The following is a 26,963-nucleotide window of genomic DNA, read 5'->3' on the forward strand; positions in this document are numbered from 1 at the left end:
CTTGTCTGAATCCTCCTTGGTTAAATATTAGTCTATTGCTGTTTGTGTTGTGAACACAGACTACAGGTTGTTCCTCTTTATGCAGTGTTTAAAGGCTATTACTAGTTTGCTGTCCTTTGTGTTCGTAAAGATCCAAAGTCTGTTCATTTTTTTTTTTAGGCCAGTAATCATTTCTTTGCTTTCTTAGATACTCTAAATGATCCCTGTCTTTATAGAAGTTAAGTGCCTAAAACTAAATGGAACACCCAGCTAAGCCTTACAGGGACTAAATATAGCATAAGGATTACTCTTTGTATTTTGCAGGCTATATTGCTTCATTGTTAAGCTCCTGTATGAAGCTTGTGGGTTTTGTGTAGTAGCTTTTTACTGTTGAATCATTCAACTTGGAATTTACCACAGGTCTTTAAAACACTGTTTTTAATCTTTAATTTTTTTAAATTTTGCTCTCTCAGTAAGGAAGTCGTGTGTGTCTGGATTTGCCAGAGAGTCAGATAGTTATTGTGGCTGAAATTGCAGCAGTGCTTTGCTGTTGCTGTCCTGGAGTGAGGAAAACTATGGGAAGTGGGAGGAGCCTCCTGAGAAATGTGTAAGTGCTATATTATATTTGTGTGTATGTATATATATATGGGACCTTGGAAGTCTGGGCAGAATTTACTTCCAATGAGAGTCTTAACAAGCATCAGCCAATTGAGTAATCCTGTGTTAGATCCTTTTCTGCAAGGGATTGCCACATGCTCAGTTGTTCTCTGTACTGCACTTGACTGTCAGCTTTTGAGTAGCTGCTTGTATGTTTTCTCCATTGAATGGATGATTTCATTCTGTCTAGATCTCTGTGCTCTGTTAAAATAAACTTGAAGTCTCCTTCTAACTGCTACAGGAAAACTTAATAAATCTGCTGTTTTCTTTTATCCTGGTTGTTTAAAAAAAATATTGAATGATACTAGATGTAGGACAGGTACCTTAAGATTAATTAGCCTTTTCTCCTCATTCCCACTGTTGCCCTAGTAGATTCACCAAAACTACTTTCCCCAAACTTGATTATAAGAATGTCTTAATTCAAATTCCTGTAAAATGCTCAAGACTAGTTAGTCTTGCTGGAGGTAATGGGTCCCAGAACAGGTACAAGAGAGTTTGTGGGTGGATATTGCTGTAAGAATAGGATTTTTTCTTTGTATGTGGACATTAATCAAAATAGTTTCAACTGCACATTGCACAGCTGCACTGTCTGTCCTCAGGGAAACTTTTTTTGATCAAAATGTAGTGGGTGTTTTGTAAGAACACCTAAAGTGCACAGTGGAAGTGCAGTCTTTGGGCATGATATAATAACAACAGTCTTCCTAACACCTGTCAGGTTTTATTTGATAAAGAATACAAAGACAACTGTCAGATTTTTTTTTTTTTTTTTTTTTTTTTTTTTTTTGCTAGTTATGTTTGTCCTTCTCTGAAAGGAGGAAAGGAAGCTACCATTCATTATTAGATTTGCTTTGGAGCCATTATTGATTTTGGAAATTTGATAAATATCTGAGTTAATGGTTACTCTGTTGCTTTTTCAAGTGGAACAAGACTTGGCAGAGGTTTGCCTTGGGAAACATAGAGCTGGTCATCAGGACCCTGTGTTTTGATTCTGGTCTACTCTGTAAGCTGAAAAATGGCAGTAGTGGCTTAAAATCCCTTTTTTCCTTTTCTTACTGATTCCCAAAACTGCTTTAAAGGACTGTAAAGAAAAAAAAGTAAGAATATTTAAGGAGACACTACCTTCTGAAGCTTTCAAGCTTTGCAAAATTAGTGTTATTTCATGTATCTGATATGCTTTAACGACCCTGCCAATTTTGATGTAAAATTTACTTTGATGTCCTGTGATTACTGACAATCTATGGGAAGCAGAAGTTTTTGAATGAGCAGAGTCAATGTTATGGAAGGAAAAGTGAAACTTGTGAAAATCCTTCTATTTGTAAGTATAACTTATTTTTTCTTAATAAATAAAACAAAAAACCTACCCAAACAAAAAACTCCAGCCTTCAACATAAAGAGCCCAAGAACATTCTAATTTGAAATTATCCTTTAAACACAGTAACCGTTGTGACTGCATGGCAAATGTTCAGTTGAGAGGATATGAAATTAGAAGTAGCTGCTTAAGGTTGGTAATTCATATGAAAAACTAGATAGATCTGTTTTGCAGTCTTCATTGCTAATTACATTGTCAGAGAACATTAAAGAATGAACATTTTGTCACTGAACAGTAAATTCATAGGATGTCATGTTGCAGGGCACAGGATGGTCATTAAATGTTGGGTTTTGTTTCTCTGGAGGAGCCAATTAAGGCTAGTTGCTTCCTAAAGGCACATTGGAACAAGTTTCTGTTCTTGTGTGGGTTTTTGTTTGTTTGTTTGTTTTTAAAATAATCTGACACGGTGAGCGCAAGCTGCAGTGGAAATAAAATGGAATAAAACTGTTGTCGCAGGACAGGGATTTTGTTCCAAGCCTCACTTCATAGTGGAATTTCTCCTCTTCTGAGAACTGGGTGGACACGCAAAACAGATGAGGAAATCTGGAACAGACAAGATAATGGGTAGCTAGTACTGCCACAGAGATAAACGTTAACAGGAGCTTCTGCACAGTTTTTGGGTCTTCTTTTCTTTTCGCATTGTTGCTAGTATCTTTTGGCTTGTCTGGGTTCCATCTGTCAGCTCAGCTCCTACCAGCTTAGATTTCCCTTATGTCTGAGATTGGCAAAAATACCACAAGGGGCAGTTCTTGGTCTAGTCAGCACTTCAGATTACTCAGGCAAGGGCAGGGACATGCAGCTTGCAGCAAACAAGCTTAGTGCCCTTGCTCTCTTAGGATCCTCTGTAGCATTATTAGACTTAATTGTGTTGATCCCAAATGCACTTTAATTAGGACAGGCAAGGAGAAAAGGAACAAGGAACTAGACAGCGTGAGTCACATGTGAACCCTCTCTATTCTGCCTTTTATGTTCTTTGCTTTATTTTTCTTTTCTCCTTCCTTTGCTTATCAGGCTTTTATTAAGGAAAAAAAAGTTTGGCTTTGTCAGATGAGGTAATTGCATCTTTTAAAGTATGGCTGTCTGCTGTGACTAAAAGGTATCAAAATGGCCGTTAGTGTCCTGATGCTGATGAAAGTTTGTCAGATGTGAATGGTTGATAAGGCTGCTGTTAGGTTTATTTTCTAGTGGCATTTAAGACAGGCCACTAGAAAAGATGGGCCTCTGCTTTTCTCTTGCATCTCCTCTGGGTGTTTCCTAGATATTTTTATCATATGAAAACAGTGCTACTCCATTACAGCTCCCTTTTGCCTCCTTCAGTATCATCTTTAGACTGCTCAAAATCCACCAAACAGTGGATTTGTAACCCGTTGTAATAGTGTATGGCTAAACCCAAATGAGAGTTAGCAGTATTGCTAAAATGAAACCTTTGCTAAATGCTTTTGCACATGCTGTTTTCTTTCTTGTATGTTCAGTATGTTAAAGTGGAAGTGAACCAGCAATAATCTGTTGTAAAACCCCAAATCCAGTCTCATTTAATTGAACAATAAGAAACCAGTGTTTCATCAACACTTTTACCCTTGCTGAGCCTGAGAAACTACTCTTTTTTTTGCCTGTATAATAGAGATGGTATTGTACTCGACCATCAGCTTTGAGACAGGCCTTGTCCTGAAGAATTCAGTCTATTTAGACAAGACAAAGGATGGCAGAAAAAACTGAGGCACAGAAGGGCCATGACCTGTGTGGGGTCTTGTTGCAGGTCAGTTGGCAAAACCATGGCGAGAACTTGGGTGTTGTAGCTGCTGTCTCATTTCCTGGTCAGCCAGTGCTCACTGTGGGCTGCTACTTCCCGGGCACTCTTGATAATCAGCTTGTGATGTGTGTACCGAAGGTCGTGCTTCTCATTGACTTTGTGGTGGTGATGCTGTCATCTGTATTCTTTTCAGTTCATCATTAATATATAGCTTCAGGTCTTTTGGTCTTGTTTCTAAACTTCTTCATAAATTTGAAGACTAATTTGGAGTGAGAAAATGTTAATTTGTAGAAGTATCTTACACCAGATTATAATAAGCGGGTCATTAAGCTGTCATGGTCTATTGTGTCTGTGGGACTTGAGAGACCTTTAATCAGCAGATTATTGACACTACATGGCAAACAGTCTAGTATGTCAATAAAAGTTCATGACCTTAGGAAACACTAATAAAAGTTCCTGATTCAGGTTGCTGCTGCTAAAAAAGAAAAAAGGTTTATGTTTTTGCAGGTTATAAAGTCAGTGAAAAGTAAGGAAAACAGTACCTTGTACTTCAGGCCCAAGGCTTTTTATCAGCAACTGTAGCATTGCACTGCTGCCAATATTCAATTTTGCTAAGCATGCAACAGTTTCCATATGTTGTAATCCTCTTTTTGGTGATTTCATCTTCCAAAGTTGTTTCAAGCTCCTTTGACATAATAAGGATTTAAAGAGTATGAGTGTAGTTTCAAGCATTTGTTTGTTTAATGGTAGTGAACTCTTATACTTTCTTTTATGTACAGTATAACACTGTATAGAAGTTGCAGTTTAACTGCATGCATCTTTGCACATGTAAAACCGAGTAGCTCTCACTTTGTAATGTGTTAGATAGTTTTAGATAAAAGTAGAGAATCCTTATCTGTACATCAAACCAAAATGTATTTTGCTCATCAGCCCTCTCCTAATTAAAGGCGTGAAAGCATCTTAAATTGGAGAAACTTCAGAGTCCTTCTCTAAAAACAGCCGTTCCCCATGCAAGCTCAGTGCTTTGCAGTTGAGGTAGGTTGCAATACACAACCCAGAACTGAAAGGAGCTGCTGGATTGTGTGTGAAGTGCAGTAGCTTGGGTGCAGAATACAAGTACAGATAGCCACAGTTACTATAGCTCCCCTGGAATTTCAACAGCAGTGTCTTGTCCTTACACGGTTGCCATCTTCTGTATTTCATACCACAGTGAAAATTAAAAGAAATGTTTGGAAACAACAACTCTCAAAAAGAAGAAGCTACAGCCTTGGTCCTGGATGTCTGTAACTGACCATAAAAAGAAAATAAACCCAACAGAGCTGACCATTCTCCTTTGTGCTAAATAAATTCTCTACTTAGGATTTACAGAAGAAGAAATTAATAGTATCTGGAAGTTTATTTTTTCTCATGTTATTTAAACTTATTGCAGGTGCTGAGTTGCCTGTGCTACTCTTATTTTGAAGGGAAATACGTTTACAGTTTATTGGCCTAATCCCCAGTTAGCTGAATTTGGTAGATGGATAAAACTTTAATGAAAAGGATTACAAATTAATACCAATAGACAATACTTTTGAATATTGTGTAAAGTATTCTAAATGTTAAATGGAACATAGGAATACGAAATAGGCTTATTTTTAGTTCTGTTCTTCATTCAGCCAAACATAAATCAATTAGATACTGTACTCCTTGTCTTATAGTGGTTTTGTCTTTTTCAGCTCAGTTTTATCAGAACCTTAGCTGTAACTTTATAATAGGGCTTGTCAGAGTTATTAATTTCAGTGATAGAATAAAGCAACAATATATAATGAAATATATGTTAAGTGTTAGGCATTACACTTTAAGTAACTCTTCAGGAGATATATTACACTTGTTAGGTGTTTTTCTAGGACTTCTAAAGTGTAGTAAAAGATCTGATTACCATAAACTCTTCCCCCACCCCCCCATAATGGCACCAATCTATTGCTCCTAATCCATTTTTGTGGAAAATCTATGGGATTAAAAAAACCCCATTGTTTACAATTTCACTGAAGTGTGTCCTGTTTTTTGCAATTTGATATAAGGACTTACGCTACTCACTGGTAATTCAGTAAAGAATTCCCCTTGCTAATTCAGTAAACACTTCTTGATCCTTATTAATTATTGTCCAAGTTGCAGCCTTCCTTTTGTGAAGTAGAATTGAGCAATTACTAGGAAATGTCAATGGAAATGAGTTCACCTGTGCTGTGTGACATACAGCTTGTTCAAAGAGTAGTCACTGAAAAATGGATCAGGGATAATTTGTCTTGTGTAAAAACATTGGTGACTTTGAGCTTGTACACATGCTTCTGGCAAAACTCTTTCTGTTGTGTAAATGGAGAGGTGATGGGGACACAAGGTTGCTTCTGTATAAACATTTTCTTGGCACTTCTTTTTCAGTAGAAGAACCCAGTTGACATCGGCTCTTGGGGTGAAAAAATTTTACTTCCATAAGGAAAATTTTTTTTTTCTATGCAAAATGGCTTAATGGTAGCATTATCCAAAGGTATTAAAAATAGCTGTCTTTCTACATTTGACTGGTAACAATTATATAGTTTGTTTATAAGGTGTTCCTCAGTCCCCTTTCGTAAAGGCATGGAAGGGATAGATGAGGGACTACTGGTTAAACTGTATCAGGTTTGGTAACGTGAAAATGTTACTGGATTTTTATTCTTTTAATAAAAGATGTTTCTTCTGTGCAAATTCAGGGTAAACATCTAAAGATGAAAATTGTGGCACAACAAGGATGCTCTCCCCCCCCCCCCCCCCCCCCCCCCAAATTATTATCTCTAAATCATGAGGTGGACTGTACTGCATATAAGGTTAGGAAGGCATTGATTGCTTATGCAGAATACTAAAATGCACCACTTCAGAAAATGAAAAGCATCCAAGATACTGCTTTGGGACTGGCAGATGTCACGCAGGGCTTGTGGCAGATCATGCTGGTCTTTAGCAGTAGCACAGGTGCCTACATGTTGGCAGTCTTACCATAGGTGTGGAAAAATGGAAGCACATAATTTCATGGGGAACAGGGCCAAGCTCAGAGTCTTGCTCAGTGTAGAAGTCACTCACTGAGCACAGCTCACCTCTTCAACTTTTACAGACGGACACTATCTTTTTCAGTGGTATTTTAAATTTCATTTTGCAAGTTATGACAGGGTGGTATGTTAACTTTCACTATGAAATGAGGTATCTTGCTAATGAGAACTTGCGTGGATGCTTACCATGAAGCTTATCATGCAGTGTGTTGTACGTGCTAAGAATAGCAGTAGTTTAGTGTAATTCCAAGGGGACTTCTTCAGATGGGGAATTTTCAAGCTAAGTAAACACAAGAGGAAAAATCCAAATTTGTGAGTTTAGCTACAGTGTAAATATTAGGAAGAACTCAGAGAGCTACAGATGCTGAGGAAAAGAGGAAAAAAAGGGAAGGGAGGGGTAGAATAGTCTGAGGTCTAGGGAGTATTTTTTATTAGTGTCTGATTATATTTTGTCTTTCAGAGCTGGAGAAATATTCTAATCGATATGAAAAATCTTATCCCTACAACAATGTACCAAAGTTGTGATTTTGCATTTGCTATTGTCTCTCATTAACTTATAAGACTGTTTATCAGGGAGGAGAACCTTTTAAAGAAGTTCTAAGTGCATGTGTGTGGTCAGTATATATATATATGTGTGTGTGTGTGTGTGTGATGACTTTATCATCTGTATTATTGCTTTTCTTGTATATATCTGGAGTAATGGGATGGCTGGATTACTTGGAAAACCCTTTGACAGGATTTGGAAGAGTGAATTAAGTAGAAAGTATATGCCAGAGCTTAAGCTGAGCCCTTAATTGTATTGCTTCTGTCAGTTGAGATTGACCCATAGAGTAGCTGTCCTCTTACTTTAGTGCAAACTTCCAGTGTTTTCAGCCCTGACTTATGGAAAGGCTGCATAACAATATAGTGAGATAGTAAAAAAAATCACCCCTTTCTCTTTATGGTTTGCTCCAGTGTATAGGACATGCTCTCAGGGAGCTTAGGGTCTTTCTTTGGTTTCACTCCCACAGCTATTGCTGATTCATATGGCAGAAGTAGGAAGAGCACCAGGGTCTCTGTTCAAGTATGTGTTACATTGATCATTGAAGTTGTTGAGAAAGAAATCAATGTAATTAATAAGCATATGTGAGTATTTTCTTATGACTCAAACTAGATCAAATTATTTCATATTTACTGGAAGCCAAGAACTGAGGGAGTCCTTGAACGGATGAAAAGAAGGGAGTCTGTGTACATGATACATTGTTTTTTCTCTAGGTAAATTGTGATCTGTAAGATGCCTTAATTTTGCAAGGGGGATAACCATTTAAAAAAGTAAACTGTACTGTAATCTGCATTCCATGAGAGAATACAGAAATATACGTAGCTGTTCGCAGATGGAGAGGTGAAACAATTTCAGTTGCAAAACTGATTGCTTGCATTTTAAAGTGACAAAGCAGAAGATCTGGTAAGTCTGGTAGGTATTCCCATTAAAATTTGGCTTTCTAAAATAAAATTTATTTTTAAAGAGGAGATGCAGCAGGTGGCTTCAAATACAGTGGTACTATTTTTAGCCTACTGATTGTGTGATTTGAAAGGATGGCATCTGAATTAAGGAAAGCGTACTGATCTACCATTATGGGGTTTTTTTTCCACTTCTCAGTTTAACTACATATGTGGTAATAAACTGGCTCTCAAGTCAGGTACTGTGGACAATAGCAATAAGTATGGGGAGAATTTTCAAAAGCTTCCAGTAGTTCTCAGCTACTGTTAAAGTCAAAAGGGAAGTCAGAGAGAATTGTGCCACAGTTTAGTTTGTTTGTATATCCCGATTGTTGTACATCCTCTGCCTGGAGAACTAATGTTTCCTAATTTTTTCCAACATTAAAAAAAAAATAAAAATTAAACTTTCTTTTTTTTTCCCCAGTTCTAGTTTATACTTCTAGATTGATAATAGATGCAGCATCTTATGGGGACAGACAGTTGGCTCAGCCAGCAGCCAAAACCAATCTCTCTTAGTCACTGGAAACATTGTAGAGTGTGGGCTTTCTCCTTCTGCTGCTGCTTTCACAGCTCCAGCCTCCACACAGCCTCGTGGCTGATCAGAAGCTCTTTGTTTCTGCATATATGTGATTATGTTGGTTGAGAGTGCAGGGGCTCATTTTACAAAATGGGGCTTGTAAGTTCCTGTAGCACATCCTCAGAGATCCTTGTCTTGTCAGGAGCTGTGTAGGAGAGGCAAGAGTAGGAGCACTGAGCAAGTCAGTGATAGACTACACTGACAATGCAGAAAGCTATGGGATAGATTTGTTGTCCTGCATTGTTGTATAAACATCATATATATTGACTGTAATGGCAGGGCAGGGAAGCAAACCCTTTCCTTCCTTAATATGGGGCATATAATTTCAACACGTACGTGGTTTTTCCTTCTGCTCTGCCTGAGGCAAGAGCTGGTAGTGCTAATTACTGTATTAGCTGAAGGAGTGGCAAAAAGCTATTGGTGATGTCTCTTGGTCTTCACACACACTGTTCCCCTTTCTCTCTCTTTCTAATGTCCTGAGGGTGACTGCTGTAGAGTATAATTGCTTGATTTGGTGCATCGAGAGAGAGAGGATCTGACACGCCACCCTGCACTTGTTTGTTCTCTGCCCATTTGGCAGTGACAGAAACCAAGCAGAGGTCATGTGAGTGCAGGGCAGTGCTGGGAACAGTTACATACACTGGGCTCCTTTCATGCCTTCTGTGTGAATAGGGGTCAGCAGTGTACCAAATGTCATGGAATTAATTTGTGATTTTTATGGAGATGCATCTAAATGGCACTGAGGAACCCCACCTGAAGCTGGAAACAGTGTGTTGTGCTTTCAGGGCAGGTGGGAAGGGCTGACCACTGGTGGTTGAACGAAGGTTCAAATGAAAGGGTACTGGTGAGAGTGACTTTGTTTGGGGCCTGATCCTAGAAAACCCTGTACCTGCTGTTTGTATGACACAAGCTAGGTGATCTACCAGGGAGACCTAAGTTTAACAGTCACACAAAGAGCTGTTGAAGACATGTACCCTAGTAAAAAACCCTGATGCCCTAAAGAGTTAGGGGTGTCATCTTGTATGCTTCTGTTTGTGTGTTTGCATTTAAATGTATATGTGCTGGGATGCCTCATCTCCCTAGCATTGTTTAGGCTGAAGTATAGTTAATGAACTTGCAGTTTTATGCTAAAAGGTCCAGCTACATACTAAGTGTTATGGGTCCATGTACAAAAATCCCGAGAACCCAGTTTCATTGCTGAATGTTGATGGGGGGCACAGTGGGGTCTCATACAGGGGTTGTAATGCATGCTGTAACTTGTACAGTTGGACACTGCCAGTGCCGATGTTCCATTTGAAAGAAGAGCCCACAATTTTTTAGCAGGCTACAGCCATACTACTGGTGCTGACCATTTTAGACCTTTGTAGAGATGTGGAATTGAGGGAAACTTACAGAAAGCAGTTACATTCTTTCTGAGAATGTTTTATTAAATGTCACAATCTTATTTTGCCCTTCTGCATATTCCATCAACTTGCTAGCTCGCAGACTGATGCATGCAATTCCAAGGCTGTCTTCTGTTGTGTTTCCAGTGAATAAATTTTCAGCTTATAGCAGATATTTTCTTAGTCCTTAACTGTATGATGCTGCGTTTGGATTGTTAAATTCCATTCCATCTGTATGTCTCATATGTTCAGCCCTCCTACTGTTCCAGTTTGTTTGTGGTCACCCTTCTTCACTATGTGAAGGAAAGGCCATGAGGTACTAGTGAAGGATTCTTGCTGATAGCCCCACAGTTGTGACAGTTTGTACAGTTGTGTGTTGCTGAAGACCTTTTCTCTCACTCTTTCTCTGGGTAGCCCAGTACAGGTTTAATTGCAGTGTTTGTGCAGCAGAGGACGACCAAATTTAAAGGTCTCTTCCCATCTCCTGATGTTTCAACTCAAGTGAAGAAATATCTAAAAGTATGCAAATACAATTAAAGGAGAAGAATTCATGCTCTAAAAGGATTCTTACATTCTTGTAGTGGATGAACAGGCACAGGTAAATGGGAAAATTTCCCAGGCTGAACTGTTTTGAAATGGAACAGAAGGCAAACAGAGCATTCTGGATTTTCATGGGCATGTTAGTCGAGATAAAAATAGCTTCAGTTTTTTCAAAAAGAAATCAGTAGATGAAATTATTGAGAAACAGGAGAAAGATGTTTGATGCTGCTTTTCCTTGCTCAGTTAACTTTTTGGGGTTTTTTTTTGTTGTTTGCATTTACTTCTTGAGAGTTTAGAAGTGGCTTCCAAATATACTTGCTCTTAAACAAAAGCAGGTCTGAAAGCTGGAGAAGCTATGTTAAGAGTGGTTTCCTTTCAAAATCTTTCTCTGGGAAAGCATGCCACTGCCTTTTAAGTTGTCTCCTCTCCTGTTGCCTATGTGTTTGTCATGGTTAGTGGCTGGAAAGTGAAACTCTGACACTATTACCTTTGGTTAAAACTTAAGCAATGTTTTTCAGGTAAGGGAAAAACTTAAGTAATGTTTTTCAGATAAGCTGTTTTTTTCTATGTAGTGTTATGCTTGCACTTTTGTGCTGCAAAATGTTTATTTTCTCTGCTAGCTTGGATTCAAATTGCAGTGCAGGCAGGGAGGTGTCAAACAGTTTGATGCTGCACACATTCTCCTTTACACTTATACTCAAGTTTACCCCTGCTCTACCAGGGTACCTTCTTTACACTGGTGTTTTTAGCAGGAATTAATCATCTTTGGTTAGCAGCTGAGATGCACCTTCTGTGCTGTATAAATGCATTGTTGGAATAAGCTGTTATGTGTAGTGTGGAGTTACTCCTTTATAAAATGAAGCCTTTTAAGCAATGTTGAGAAAATTTCCTTTTTTGTGCTTTTGCCTTTTCAATCTGTGACTTCTTCATATATGTGGTACCAGTTTCTTTGTAAATGGCTTTGAATATCTTACTGTGGGGGACCCCTAAAAAAAAGAACCAGGAATGAGCATTTGGTGAAGGTAAGAGGCAATAAAGCTATTGTAGAATTTGCTGGAAGAAGTTCTGTGTGCACTTGCAGGTTGGGCGTGTGTTCACTGTTTGCTTGGTGTTCACTCTTTTTTTGTGCTGGTTGGTTTTTTTTAAGAAGGAGAGCCAGATTAAACTTTTTGGCCCAAGTTTGTCTGTAAAGCTGATGGCATTCACTTAGTGTGCCTTTCTATCCAGACTGGTTCAGACTTTTCACGCCTCCCCTATCCTCCACGTGTGTTCCCTTCTCTGCGAAATGAAAAGAATGGATCTCTGAGCATAGTCCATTTGAAACAGCCTGGAATGTGGCAGTTTGTGTAGCTGGGGCAAAAGATTTTGGGACTTCCTTTCCATAGGCTACGAGCACAGCTAGAAGCTGAGACTGCTTTCCCAAAAGGAAATGTTGAGCATTCAGAATATTGTGCTGTGTTGACAAGCCTACCTGTTTGTGTTTCCTGGCTCTGCACTCTTTATTTTCTTAGCTACTTAAATCAATTGTGTAGGCAATGTAATCGTCCATTTGTTACTAAGGAAGATGACTAGCTCAGATCCTCTCTGTTTGCTCTATCAAATGCCTAAATTAGATGTTACAACTTCACTGCTTGTGGATGAAATAAGTGAGCATAAGAATTTCATGTATGCTCTGTTTTGTGGTGGGGGTTTTTGTGTGTGGTTTTTTTTTTTTGTTGTTGTTTGGGTTTTTTCTGGTTTGTTTGGCTGGTTGGTTTTTTTTTTGTTTGTTTGGGTTTTTTGGTTTTTTTGTTAAACTACTTTTTTTAATGGAACAGTAGCTTCAGAAAAATAAGAAGAGTTGTGGTGGGGCTGCACCTGAACAGCCTGAAGCTCAGGTGGAGTAGTTTGGGATGAATGAGATCAGCACAGCTGCAGGAAGAGGGGAGCTAGAGGAAGTCTTGCTGTTCTCTGGGGTAGGAAGCTGCTAGCCCTGGGCAGCAAGATGGACCTGGAAAATGACCCATTTGCAATACTGCTTCCAGACACTTTGCTTCACCCCAGCTTGAAGCAGAACATGCTTTCTTTGCCTTCATGCTTTTTCTTACTTGCAGGCCAGAATGAGAAGACTTAGGCCTTTGCATTGTCAAATTGGCTAAAAGAGAAATGATTAGCGTACTATATAGGATGTGGAATTCAGGTTTGGGGTTTTTTTTTGGTTTTTTTTTAGTTCTCTTATTTTCATTTTGCACTTTGCTGCTGCTTGTGGTTGCGTTTTAAGCCCATACTGTTTTCATACACTGCTACAGCACCACTTACATAATTTTTTGATGATTTTAAAAATAGAAACTGACTTCAGGCAGAGAAGCTGCAGTGGAGAGGACTGAACCAGAGATGGAATGGTATTGATGAAGAGGACAAGGCTGGACAGGAAAAGTAGAGGTACACTGAGTGCTTTCTGTAGTTCAGAAGTGAAAGCAGGGAAAGAGGCCCACAGACACGTGAATGTAGCAGAATTTCTCACTTTTCCTACGTAGTCTTTTGGGCCCAGGTTGAGCAGAGAAAGAGGACGGTGAGACAAAGACCAATAGAGAGTGTAAAGAAGAGTAGAAGAGAAGGGATAGGATCCATGTGAGATGAGTGTGTGACAATGACAGTGAAAGGAGATGTCTTGTTACTTCAGCTCTGTAGACTTTTTAAATGTTTCTGTGTGGTTGGTGGTGGGGTATTTACCTTCAAGGTCTTTGATTTTTTTTTGTACTAGTTTCAGGAAATCAGCTAGATCTCATAGAAACAAAAACTAAACTCCCCCAAACTTTTATTGAAGAATTTCACAAAGTGACTGCTATGTATTAGTTTTGCATGCTTTAAAAAATCTGCTCCAAATAAAGTATTTTCTTTAGACAACAGGACCTGAGTTTGGAAAGTCTCATTGTAAACTTGGAAAGAGTTAAATTTATTTTATCTAGGCTTGAGGGCAGTTGTTCAAAAGTTGGAGCAGGGGAAATAGGGTCTAATTCATCCTCCTTTTTCTGTTTTCCAGTATATCAGTTTCTGTGGACAAGAGGAGAGGGACTTCAGTCTTTAGGGACTCTTGCTCCAAGCTGATTGGCAGTGCTTACAATTGCACCACCAGAAAGCAATAAAATAAATACATAGAGCAACAGTAACAGAAAGCAGATGTCTTGCTTTTGCAGTTAAAGAACTGGAGAAGACAATAAGAAAATAATGGCAACTGACTGCATTTGGGGGTGGAGGGAGTATATAGACCTTGCTTACTTGTCAGACAAAACTGAAAACCCCATACTGGTGGAAATGAAAGATACATTAACAGCCACAGTACCTTGCTTTGAAAATTGGGGTCATATGTGGTTAATTTTTCATTAGAAAGCATCATGCTAAGAGTCCTGCAAGATGGAGCAGACAGCTTTTCTCGTGTTTTTGGGTATGTTTCTCTAGTTTGGATGATTTTATAAAATCAGTCATGTCTGAGTCACCTGAGCAAAATGTGTGGAAACTGGGATCATTTTTCTTCCACGTGTGTGCGTTTTGTATCAGGACAGAAAAGGTATTACTGAGACAGTTATCTGTGAAGTATGGTTTAATCTTTTTTTTTAAAAGCTGCACATAAAATGGAAATAGATTTGACGTCTTTTAGTCTATATTCATTCTATATCTGAATGTTGTTGTGAGCCAAAATGGTAATTAGTCACCTACGCAGTATCTTCATTCACTGACTGTAGTACATGGTGTTTTCCTGCTGGTAATATCTCATGGAAAACAAGAAATAGGCTTTAGGAGAATGCATTCTTTGTAAGCATTAGCACAAATATGTAAATGTGTATGTATGCTTTGAGCAGTTTGCCTTTTTCCATGGTCACCATGTATGTTTAGCCACATGAAAATGAAATGCTATAACAGTTTTTGTTGAGAGTGGAAAAGTTATTGGAAATGGGGTGAATGGAAGAAGGAACAGGGTAGACTTCTGGTACCTTCTTTCCCTGTGATACTGGTCCAGGTGAAAGCTGGAGAGTTGAGAGGATGTCCTATTTGTTTTGTTTGAAAGAATGCAAACTGACATATTTAAAGTGGAGTACACATCAGTGGCATAAAGGGAAGAAGAAAACTGTGAGAAACTTCATTTTAATTTCTGTTCTGGTGCCCTTTCTCGGTCAGGGCTACTTAAAAACAAACAAGCAACAAAATCCTTTGTCCTCTGACACAGGCATTGAGCTCCTTTTTTGCCCTGGCTTAAAAAGCAAGAAGACTGATTTGGTGTAAAATACTTTAAAGAAAGCAGGAGTATTCTGACTTTGAAATATCTCTGAGTGAAGAGTGCTGCAGAGGAAGTGCTTAGGGAAAAATTGATCATCTGGGGTTTTAGAGTCAGTTAGGAACTTGTCAGTGCTGTTTTATATATGTACAAAGCTCAGAAGTTCTGTGTTTTCTTGATTGTATTTCAGGATGTGAAATATTACACTTCATGTTGTCCTGATCACTGCTGTGCTTGTCAGTAAAATACTGTACCTTGTGTTCCTGTGCTGTGCTGGCTTGAATCGTACAGAAGGGAATCTTGCTCTGTGAATAACCTACAGCATATTGCTACGGAAGAAGCACTGAAGCATAGGAACCCTAAGAGTCTCCTTGCTAACACAGTGTACAGAGTTCTTGTGGCAGCTCAAAGCAAGGGCAGGTGGGAGGTTTTCACACTGCCTAAATACAGGGCTCCCCCCTCCCCCCCCCCCCCCCCCCAACGCAACCAAACCAAAACTCTTGAGAGGAAGCTCTGGTTCTGAACCCAGACAATTTTTACGTGCTTCTGCTAGCATGTTTATATTGTTGTGGTGAAGGTGAAATTAGATGGCTACCCTATAGTTCCTTCTCATATGAGTCTTTAATGTATCCACACATGAACATACACTGGTTTATGCACATGGCACGTTAACCAACGTTTTACTGCTTGGCCTGGAGCTGTCGTACTTTTGGTTGAAAACTGGTGCCAAGTTATTTAAGAATGTCAGCTGAGATGAAAATTTGTATGCAAAGGTAATGTCTGATCACTCTACAATTAAGCTCCTCTCAAACTTTTTCTAGTACTTGCATTTATCCAGCACCCTTTAAATGAAATGCTGTGCTGTATGATGCTATAACCCTAGCAACAAAGAAGCATTTTCCTCCATTCAGGCGAGACTGGGAATAAGATATGTGCAGCTTGAAGCACTTACCGATCAATCCACTTCTGAAAACTGCATGTGAACTTTACAAGTAGGGCAACAGTACAAGTACAGCTACACATTCTACTCTTAAATACATATAATCTTTATAGAAGAGAAATTTAAACGCATTTGTTTGATGTTTGTGAATAGAAAACTTATGGCTGAGAAAGTACTACTATGCAAGTTTTTTTGTAAGACCCTAATACTCCAGAGGAATGTTTTAATAGTCTCCTGCAAATTATTGTTTAAAAAAGAAAAGTATCAAGATTTTATAAGCTCTGCCCCAGATCTGGTGACCATTTATAGTCGGGCTAGATGGTTTTACTAGATGTCTGTGGTGAATTGAGACTGTTTTTCTCTCTAGTGTTTTGTAGGTAATGAGGCAAACTTCCACCTTTTTATTACTCATTGGAATAATTTAATGGATGTAAATGAAATTTTCCAGACTTAACTGAGATGATGTGTATGCCATCTCACCACCCCCCCATGTGCTTCAGATGTGAAGAGATTTTCCTTCTGGTTACAAGCAAGCAGAACAGGACTGTCTTGGAGACATCTGCAGAAGGGGCTGCAAGATAAGCAGAATATGTGTCCTGTTTTACTTCTGGTTCTACCAGCAAAAATTCAGAGGGATTTTTGCTAAGCACTTTCAACTTTTTTTTAGGCCGTGCAGGAGTTTATTTCATAATTGTCAAGAAAATCCAAAGTTAATCCTGGTGAGAGGTGTAAGTCTCCTCATGAACATCTGTGTTCTGCCAGTGGGGATTACTGAGAGCGTTCCTGTGTGCTTCATCCCTAAAGCAGGCTGTGTTTGTGCAAGAGTGGGCCTTTCTAGGGCATGATTGTAGGGGGTTAGGTCAGTGGTCTGCCTAGTACAGTATTTTATCTCAAGTAATGCAAGTAGAGTTTGTCCTAGGCAAGAGGTATTTAAGCAACAAAGCATGCATACAGTGATCTTTTCCTCATTATAATCTCCCAGTGAGAAACAGTGTAAAAACTTCCTGAGCCAGAAGCTGTATCAAAATCACTTTTCCATAGCTATGGATCCTCCATTGATTTATCAGCTCTTTTTTTCTAAATGCCATTAAGCTTTTGATTTCCACAGCAGTCTGTGATAAAGTTTGTGATTCTATCCTGAACCTTTTTCTCCTAATGGATCTTGTCTGTTTTTCCTGTTTAATCAGCTGCTTAAAAGGCAACTGGACAGAAATTTCCTTTTTGGGGATATGGAGAGGACTGAGCAGCATGCAATTCTTTGGTCCTCTTAAACTCTGAGAACTCATTTTCCTGGTTTTTCTTGACAGGCTTGCCAGAAGCTTGACAATCTCAGTTTTTTAGGTGCTTCAGCTTAGTATAGTACAGTCTTATTATCCAATCCGTAAATTGAGATGAGCTTGGCCTGGTTTGAGACCTGTATAGTCAACTATAATTCACCTCTTGGAACCCATGAGGTAATCTTACCCTTAAGTCTCAACTTCTGATGAAGGAACAGGATACTTGACTGGATTAAATTTAATAAAGCTAGTGGATCTGAGCCAGACTTGCAGCTGATGTGTATGGCTGTTAAGTTACATTTGTATGCACTGATCAAATTCTTTCATTCTAGTTTTCCATGCATATTCTGTTCAAAACCATATTAAGCTATTTGCAAAACATAATGTTTTGTACCTCTCTACAAATAACAATTTGCCACTTCCAAATGCAGCTTATGGACTTTTATAATGATAAAGCTTTTTTCCTCTCACTCCTGTTCCTTCTACCTTGGTGCCTTTGGCTGTGTAAGAAAGAAGGAAAGGAGCCTGTTACTGCAAAAAAAGAACTTAACTGCATTTGTCTGAAAGTGATTTGGAAACTTGTACAGCTTTATCTCAAGTTTCAAATAATCACTGCAGTCAGGAGGATTACACACACTCTTCTGGCAAGGTTTATAACCATAGAAAAAGAGCAGTCTCGATACAGGTAAGATGACCTTTTTTGGCTCACATGTTGTATCACAGGAGGCTGTACTGACATTCTCAAATCCATCTCATTTACTTTGTAGACAATTAAGGCTGCTGAAATAACAGACTTTCTGGACCAGCAGTTCTGTTTTTCCACCTAGGAAAAATTTCCATTTATCTTGTATTAAAATACAGCCAAGCCTGCAACAGTTCCATTTGAAGAATACTGGCTTGTAGTATTGTTTATATTTACAGTCATGACTCTTCAAGACAAACAGGAGAGTTTTATTCCCAGTTAGCATAGATGGGCTTCTGGCTGAGCTGGCTGGGTGTAGTATGCATGGTCCTTTAGTCAGCTGGCGAAACACACTTGGAAGAGAACATCACAGAGAGGCGAGGGGTGTTAGGGAGCTTCAGGGTATTGCAGTGAGCATATTCCACTTGATACTGAGTTATACTTTACAGATATTCTTGTAGTATAAAGCTAAAATTGCCACTTAAAGAAGAGCGTATAAGGAAGAAGGAATCTTGTTTTGAAGCTATTGAAATCACTTCTGGGAAATCCTTTTAAGCTGATATTCCTGCCTCCTCCCATTTCTCAACAGAAAAACACTTTTGTCCTGTTTTGGAAAAGAAAAATTATTAGGATACTTAACTGTTTCCACAAATCTTAAGAGAAAGCGCACTATGTGCCAAAATAAATCTGTACACTGCAGTGTGGAGAAACCACAAAGAAAACCAGAGTTTGATGTTTGAGCAACATTCTATTACATGCCCCAAAACTAGAGTGAATATAGTTTTCCTTTTAGCCAGCACTCAGGTTTTAAAAACCAGAGATGAAAGTTGGGTGCATGGACACTTAGAGATGTGCTTGGACACCTACTATATGTTTTTTAAACGTTCTACGTGACTGGTACTGTATCATGCCAAATATGTAGTGGTGATGTTGGGAGACAGATTATTTATTCTACCTGTTCTGCTTGTTTCGCTGATCCTTAGTGTGGGTTTTGTATAGAAACCCTGTAGTATTTGGAGGGAGATGATGCACTCTAAACTATTCAGTGAAACAGAGGATACAGGGATATAATAAAATCATAGGTGCTGTTCTCTTTTCCATCATGGGGGAAAGACACTGTCTTTTGATTTTGGTGGTTTTGAGTCCCTTGGAGGAGAAAGGGACTTCCTTTATGAAATACAGAAACATTCAGTATCAAAAAGGTTATAAAACAGCTTCAGAGTCTTTAAAAATTCTTACTCTTTTTAGGCCAGTATTATTTTTATTTTTTCCCCAGAAATCACGGGTTATATTCTATTTAAACAGCTTTCTGTGTTTTTGTGGACAAGATTGCTAAAACTGATAGTACATGTATATTTAGGACTTTCTTTTAATCACTTTCTCTCACTGGGAGAGAGCTGTGAGGACAGTTTTGTGCAGGTGGTGGTAATACAAGAGTAAAAAATAATGTGGTACTTGGCTGTGGAGTTTGCTTTGAGTCTGACAAACTCTAAAAGAACCTTACTTGCTTGATGCTGAGAAAGTGACATTTATTGCACCTACTATTCCTGTGTGGAACATCCCTGAATGAGCTGTGCAAGTTTTAAATTCTTCCAGTTAAAATGGTTGAGTTGTAAAATAAACAACTACATACATACTTTAAAACTCTCAGTAAGCCCCCATAGTCCTGATAAAATTGATTATCCAACAGAGAGGATGACTCAATATGTGTGTTTTTAAAAAAAAATAAATAAATCCACAGATTTATAGTTCCTGCTCTGATACATTTTTATTTTTTCTCCTTTAGTTCCTTGGCATAGCATTTCTTGGGATTGGATTGTGGGCATGGAATGAAAAGGTAAGTTGAATACAGCACCAAACTCCATGTTTTTCCTCTTTCTCTCTCTTTTTGTGATGAAGTATTGGAATAGTAATATGCTGCACATTTTATGTGTCCACACACAGTTTCTACTGAAACAAAATCAAGCTTCTCTGTCAAATAAAACCTTGGCTTGGCTCACCTACAGGAAGGTCCTTGGTATCTTTCCCAAGAATGCTTTGGCAAGAAATCGTGGCTGACACTTGCACATAAAATAACCATTTCAATCCGTGCACGCTCAAACTGCAGCTCAGGTACTAGAACACTCTACTGAACAAAACCAAAACAAAATGAGCCCTGAAAACCAAGCCAAACCTGAGGCAGTATAACTGTTGTTTTTTTCTTGTGGAAATAAAACTGTCCACTAGAACACTCTGTTGCAAGACTGTAAAACCAACTTGGAAATGAGAAGAATGGAGGGCAGGGAAAGAGAAAACATTTGTGAACCAGGGCCTGATTTTTAGTTTGCTTGCTGCAGAATTTGGGAAGAAGATAAAATATCAAGACATAATATACAAAGCAAGTCAATATGTGTTGGGTTACTGCATGAAGAGTTTGGCTTGTGAAAAGGTAACAGCTAAAATTAAAGCCAGAGTTTCCTTTTCTTCTTTGTTTAAAAGATTGAAAATAATAAAACTTGGCTGATAACAATGGTGCTATGATATTCAGTTATATAATGTTTTTTTCTTCTTTTAATGAAAAACACTGATTAAGTTACAAATTAATGTTCACTTAAGGCATAAAACCTGGCGCTTGCAGCAGAACAAATAGCACATTGGAAGCACTGGAGTTTTGCTGCTTAAAAATTCAGGACAAATTTTGCTGGTTCAGAAGTGAGTTGTTAACTTAGATTCTAATTGCTCTATGCATGTGCCTTGGATGTAGATAATTACAAATAGTAATGGGATATTAATTAATTCACACTGTATACACCCATATATATGTATATTTACATACCATATGATACTCATGTTGGATGGTTTGAATAGGCGTGGAAAGAGGTGCTGTGATTTATTTCATTCAGCAGATGTAAAAACATGTTTTATTTAATACTTTAAGCACACTCAAAGAGCTTATACCCCTGTCTAAGCCCCAGAGAAAAACTTTATTTTGGAGTTGCTTTCTAGAAGAGATTTTAAGATTTTTGTATCATTTCAGTAGGTAACACAAATGATTCCTCTTTAGAATGAATGAGCAGGTAAAGGGAAAACATCTATAGTCTAGTGTTTGAAGTCTAAAATATGCCAGTCCTACAGCTAGAGGGTGTTCTGGCAGAATAATGGTTTGTTAGGTTTTACATATTTTCTATATGGGACAGGTTCCCCCCACCACTTCCTTTGAAAAATGTATTCAATTCATAATTGCAAATAGCCAGAAGCCAAAGCTCATGTTTTTGCTTGAGATTTGGACATCTGTTACAAGTCATCTTAAACCATTTTTAATCAGATCCTGAAACTGGGAGAAAATGCCATGTTGTTTTTAGGACAAGCAAATAAAACCACCTAGACCAGTTTAATATGCATTAACTCAGGCTGTATATGTAGTAGGTTTTTCTATAAAAATTAATAATTAAAATACTGTTTATTGTTTTAAAGCACAGGTCTTCCCTTGAAAACGAGCATCTCTCCCCAGCTTCTCTAACTGTTGTGTCCTGCGGTGCTTAGTGTAGACTGTTTCAGTTCAGGGCTGTATCAGCCAAAATATAGTATAGATATAGCTGAACTGCAGAGCTCTTGAGCACAGACTTGATTTTTGTAGCAAGAATTATGGAAAAATGGACTTGTGTCAAGCCAATTTGAGACATTTATTTCACTCGGCTCTCTAGAGGACAGGCAACGGGCAGAAGCTGCAGTCAGCAAGATCAAGTTCCAGATACCCATAGGCTCTATGCAACTTGGTGGAGGGCAGATCAGTTACATCCCAGAATTCTTGCTGCAGCTAGGGAGTGAGGTGAAAGCCAAGTAGGTGAAGCTGAAGACTTGAGAGATCTGTAACTTAACTGAAAAGCACTTCTCTAGCTAGACTGCTCCTTGCCTAAGGCTAGCCTGGATGTCCCTTGGGCATTATGGGCTGTTGCAATGGTATGCTACAAGACAGCAAAGCAGCTTTGCAGAGAAGGACTTGGGGGTCCTGGTGTAAACCAAGTTGAACATGAGCCAGCACTGTGCCCTTGCAAGAAAGAAGGTTAATGGTGTCCTGGGCTGTATTAGGAGTGTTGCCAGCAGGCTGAGGGGTGGGATTCTTCCCCTCTACTCAGCACTGGTGAGGCCACGCCTGGGCCAGTTCTGGGCTCTCCAGTGCAAGAGAGACACTGATGTACTGGAGAGTCCAGCAAAGGGCTGCCTAGATGATTAAGGGACTGGAGCATCTCTCCTACAAGGAAGGGCTGAGAGAGCTGGAACTGTTCAGCTTGGAGAAGAGCAGGCTTGGGGGAATCTTAATGTATATAAATACTTGAAGGGAGAGCGCGAAGAGGATGGAGCCAGGCTTCTTTTCAGTAGTGCCCAGTGACAGAGGCAATGGGCACAAACTGAAACACAGGAGGTTCCCTCTGAACATCCTTGTCCTTTAGGATGAGAGGAAATGGCCTCAAGTTGTGCCAGGGGAGATTTAGATTGCATGTTAGAAAAAATTTTACCGAAAGGGTTGTCAGGCATTGGAACAGACTGCCCAGGGAGGTGGTGGTGTCACCATCCCTGGAGGTGTTCAGAAAACATGTAGACAAGGCACTTCAGGACATGGTTTAGTGGGCATGGTGGTGTTGGGTTGACAGTTGGACTCGATGATCCTAAAGGTCTTTTCCAACCTAAACGATTCTATCATTCTATGATAAGGAAACGTTATTATTTTTTTTATATACTGTGAGGGTGACTGAGCACTGGCACAGTTTGCCCAGAGGTGATGTGGAGTCTCCCTTTCTGGAGATACTCAAAAGCAGTCTGGATATGGTCCTAGGCAGACAAGTCTAGGTGACCAGATGACCTCCAGAAGTCCCTTCCAACCTCAACCATTCTGTAGACAGCTGCTGTCCCACTGAACTAAGTCTTTATCAAAGTTGAGCTTGGTGCTGCTATTTTTTAATGTGTAAACATAAATTTGTAAGGTTTTTTTGCAGGATTGGGTCTTCAGAAGGAATCCTCTACTGTAAACTGATTTGGTGGTGGGGAGGATTTTGATTTACTTCTATCTTGAATTGTGTGGCTTTATATCCAGCTGTGTTGTTTTATAACCCAGCCATCAACTTCATATACTTTTGCTGCTTCACAGAATATTTTAAGATAAAAAGATAGTGTGCCAGGCCACATTAAAAATGCAGGATGTAAAGAAATAATCCATGTTTTACAGCAGTCCCGTTTGCTGCCGGATAAAAACAGTTTGGGGTAGATTTATGGGTTTGGTGGCTAGTTTCTCTTTTTTGCTAAGCTGGCTTGAATTCTCCCCTTTAAACTTTGTTATAAAGAAGAAAAAAAGCACACTATAGAGTCTCATGACCTTCCCTACAGCCCTTGCAGGGAGCGAAAGAGCTCATTTGTCAAATAGGCAATAGAATTGGCTTGACAGCCAGTCAGCCAACCCTAAACAAAAACTGGGCAATTAGCATTCTGAGTCATGAAACTGAAAGAGAGCTGGGGGGTGGGGTGGGGCAATAAACTCAGAAGATGAATAAAGCTATCTATACATGGTTGCACTATATAGCTCACAATCTCTCAGTGTTTTCAGGCATGCTAGACTTGGGCTTGTACCATAAAAAAGTTCAGCCATGGCAGCTGATTTTCACCCTCCCACCTCCCCCTAGCAGTGACATGAACATGAACATTGTTAATGTATAAAGAGTCTGTACTAAAAAGTCTATACTAAGGCCAAGCAACTTATACTATCTTTGCCCAGCAGCAGGGGAAAAATGTTTGTATTTCACTGGCTTTTTAAATCACTTCAAGTAATTTCTTCTGTGACTTTTTAAAAAATAACCTAGGCTTGTAAAAAATGCCTATTTCCCTCCTTGCTTGTATATATTGGATAACGTGGTCTTAAGGCTCACTGGGAGTGTTCGTGGTGTGATACCAGTAGGTACTTGTGAAAATAAGCTTCCTGGTTCTCGCACTACCTGCAGGAGATTTATATTCAAGAGCAGTGAGACTAAGTGATGAATTGCTGTTATGTCTTCTGGGACCTTACAAGACTGGCCATGGAGAGGGAGTTTTTAGGGAAGCACTGTGGGTTTGGGGCATACTTTAAGTCGGAGGTAGCAAAGGTAGACATACTAAAGTGGGGAAAAAAAAATTCTTCAGATCCTTGCAAAATTTGTTGATTAGACTTCGTTCATGTGTAAGGTTGACTGAAATGAAAAGGGAGAAGTGGAAGAGGTTGATTATGTGCATAAGTTTGGTTGCTAGGCTTTTCTTGTTAAATCAGCATAACTAGAAGACACTCTATCTCAGATGTCAAGTTGAGTGCAGTTTGGGGTACCCAGTATGGTTCCTCTGTGTGCTAGCATAGTATTCTTAATTGAGCAGGAGCTCTAAATCTGGATCTCAAGTTTTAAGCTAGACTACTACATGTTGATACAAGGTGATTTAGGCCTGCTTTGGTGTTCTGGGACAGGCTAAACTCCCTTCATAAAAAAAGTCACGATTTGTCAGACCAAGTCTGTCTCTTCTTGCCCTGAAATGAAAACTACAGTTGTTTTCAGTAAAAAAATCTCACTTCTTTTACTGTCCCCATGAGTGGCAGACATCAAGAGGGAGTGATACACTAGTTACTCCATAATTGTTGTGCATACATGTCTATCACACAGTTCTTTTAAAAACAATTGCCAGCAAGGAAACTGTGCACATAGCCTGTGGGTCCTTACGGGCTGAAGGATACCCAAAGCATGCATCTTGCTTCTAAGCTAGGATTCTGTGTGTGGATTTTACAGGGCTGGGGAGGAGAGAGATACTAGTATTTGCTATTACATTTAATTTAAATTTCAGTACATAAAGATGCATTATCTAAACAGCCTCTTAAATAATTTTAGTAGTGTTCCCACACCTTGTAACCATTAATCCTGAAAAATGTCAAAGTCTGTATCTTGCATGTATTTATGCTGGTTATTCACCTATTGAACTCTGCTTTGTCATGACAAGACAGCTAGACTAGTTCTTCTCCTTCACTAGACACTTGAAAAATAAAGTTCTGCTGCTATTGCTGTTTGCTGTGAGAGATACAAACACAACAAAAATCAAGGAAATAAGATTCGTAAACATCCCCCACCTAGTTTCTTGCTTGCAGAGACAAAATTCTGGAGTGGAATTAATTTGGCATGTTTCAATGACTATTGTTCTGTTTCCCATGGTCATTCAGATGCACAGCATGGAGAAACTGTATGAATTTTGTGACTAACAAAGTAGAGAGACATTTTTCCATTTTAAAATCATGCATTTGGAAATACTTTTATTTCCCATCATTCCCACGTGTTCCTGTTTGCCAGTGATTTTAAGTCCTGCAGACAAGCTTCTGCAAAGGCTAATCCTCTGTTTGCAAAGAAGGAATGTTTCAGAAGATCTTGTATTGCTGAATCTTTTTCTGACCATTTGCCTCCCCCCCCCCCCCCCCCCCGCCGCCAGTAATGGGATTCTGCAGCAGGGAAGGTTTTTTTCCCATTGTGGAGGAAATGGAAAAGAAATAGCTGATTTCTCCCATGCTACTGGTGTTGGTTTCTTCTTTTTACTTTTTAATGGCCCTCTGGGATGTTGTTTCTCATGGAGTCTGTTGTGTTGAGCCCAGTTCTTTTACATGTACTCCAATGGGCCAAATCCCATATACTTTCACAGTGTATCACCTCTTTGTTCTGTAGGATGATGATTCTCCTGAGTTGTCTCTGACTCAAGATGCCTTGAATTTTCATTACTTGGTCAGCTTTTCAAAATTGCTGCTACCTAGAGTGTTTTCACTTGGAACCATTCTCTTTTGCCCTGCAGTACACTACTGTGCCTGTGCAATCAGCTGTTCCAGAGAGAACCAACAGTCTAGCAAACTTCTGGGAACATTTCTGAGACCTGAAGGTGGTAGTGGATTCTCTACACTAACTACAGATGGTCTGGAATCTCACTAGTTTGTTAATGCACTTGTGACTCCCTTCTATTTGGCCTCATTAGGAACCAGGAACACAAACAGATTATGTAGGTGTGCCAACACTGGGGCATTGCTACAACCAAGTCTGCATTGGCATCCATACATTCTGGGGAAATTAAAGTAACTTTCTGGGTTCAGTGCGCAAAGGATATGTCTGCTAGATGCAGGTAGCGTGGACCAATAAGAGAGGAAATGGTGTTGAAGATCCAACTTGCACACTCTGCAGGTTTTGAAAGTTTGAGTTTTCTTCAGCCTGCTTCTAGTGTGATCTCATGGAATGAATGCCTGCTAGTGGCTGGAGCACAAATTATGTTCCAGGGGCACATCTTCATTTGTAAGTAATTTAGTCTGTATGCTCTAAGACTATTCCCTGGTGTGAACTGAAGCACAGCTTGTGTGTGATCCCTTTAAATGGACTCCTGGATCTGATGTGAAATGCTAATGTAGATGTGCACCAAAGGTGGGAGCTGGAGTCAGAGATCTGTCTCTGGAAAGTAGTACAAATTGTCCTGATGATCTTAAAGAGTACAAGATGGAGAAGGGGTGAGGGGTGCACCCTTACTGCTTTTCTAAGTGACTGTTGCTTCCTTATTCTTTATTGATGGGATAAAGGGAAACAATTGTGCAGCTATAATATCAGGAGGGGCCTTCTCATGTTGCTGTCTTCAAGACCAGCATTTTTCCTCTGCTTTGTTCTCCCTTGACCCATGTATGAGATCCAGCTTGTAGGGCAGAGGGCTCTGGCCAGGGGCAAAAACTGGCATGACAACAGAGGATCTGTCACTGTGTTCAGGCATCCCTCATAGACTGTTTTTCTGCCTGTGCTTACATACCGTAAGGAGAAGACTCCAGTTCTGCAGGAGCTTCTGGCAGGCCTGGCTTGGTTGTTTCATGTTCTTTGGTGTAACAGAACGTACCACCAATGCCTCTTTGGCCCACTCTTGTTGGAGAAAAGAGCAAGTCCTACTGTTACACTTGACTTCCTCTCCTGAATTTGCGATGGGGTAGGAATATGAGGTCAGTCTTTCCTGTTCCATGCCTACATCTTTGTGTC

General features: G+C 39.4%; 1 protein-coding gene across 1 annotated transcript in view; it reads left to right on the forward strand.

Annotated features, from left to right (window-relative positions):
* Positions 1–26,963, forward strand: part of TSPAN5 (tetraspanin 5) — an 84,838-nt gene that overhangs the window by 41,360 nt on the left and 16,515 nt on the right. The window contains exon 2 of the mRNA XM_049815503.1: positions 19,724–19,774. Within this exon, the coding sequence (XP_049671460.1) occupies positions 19,724–19,774 (51 nt within the window). The remainder of the gene's footprint in view (positions 1–19,723; positions 19,775–26,963) is intronic.

The sequence above is a fragment of the Accipiter gentilis genome, chromosome 12 (genome assembly GCF_929443795.1).
Source record: "Accipiter gentilis chromosome 12, bAccGen1.1, whole genome shotgun sequence".
NCBI lineage: Eukaryota > Metazoa > Chordata > Aves > Accipitriformes > Accipitridae > Astur > Astur gentilis.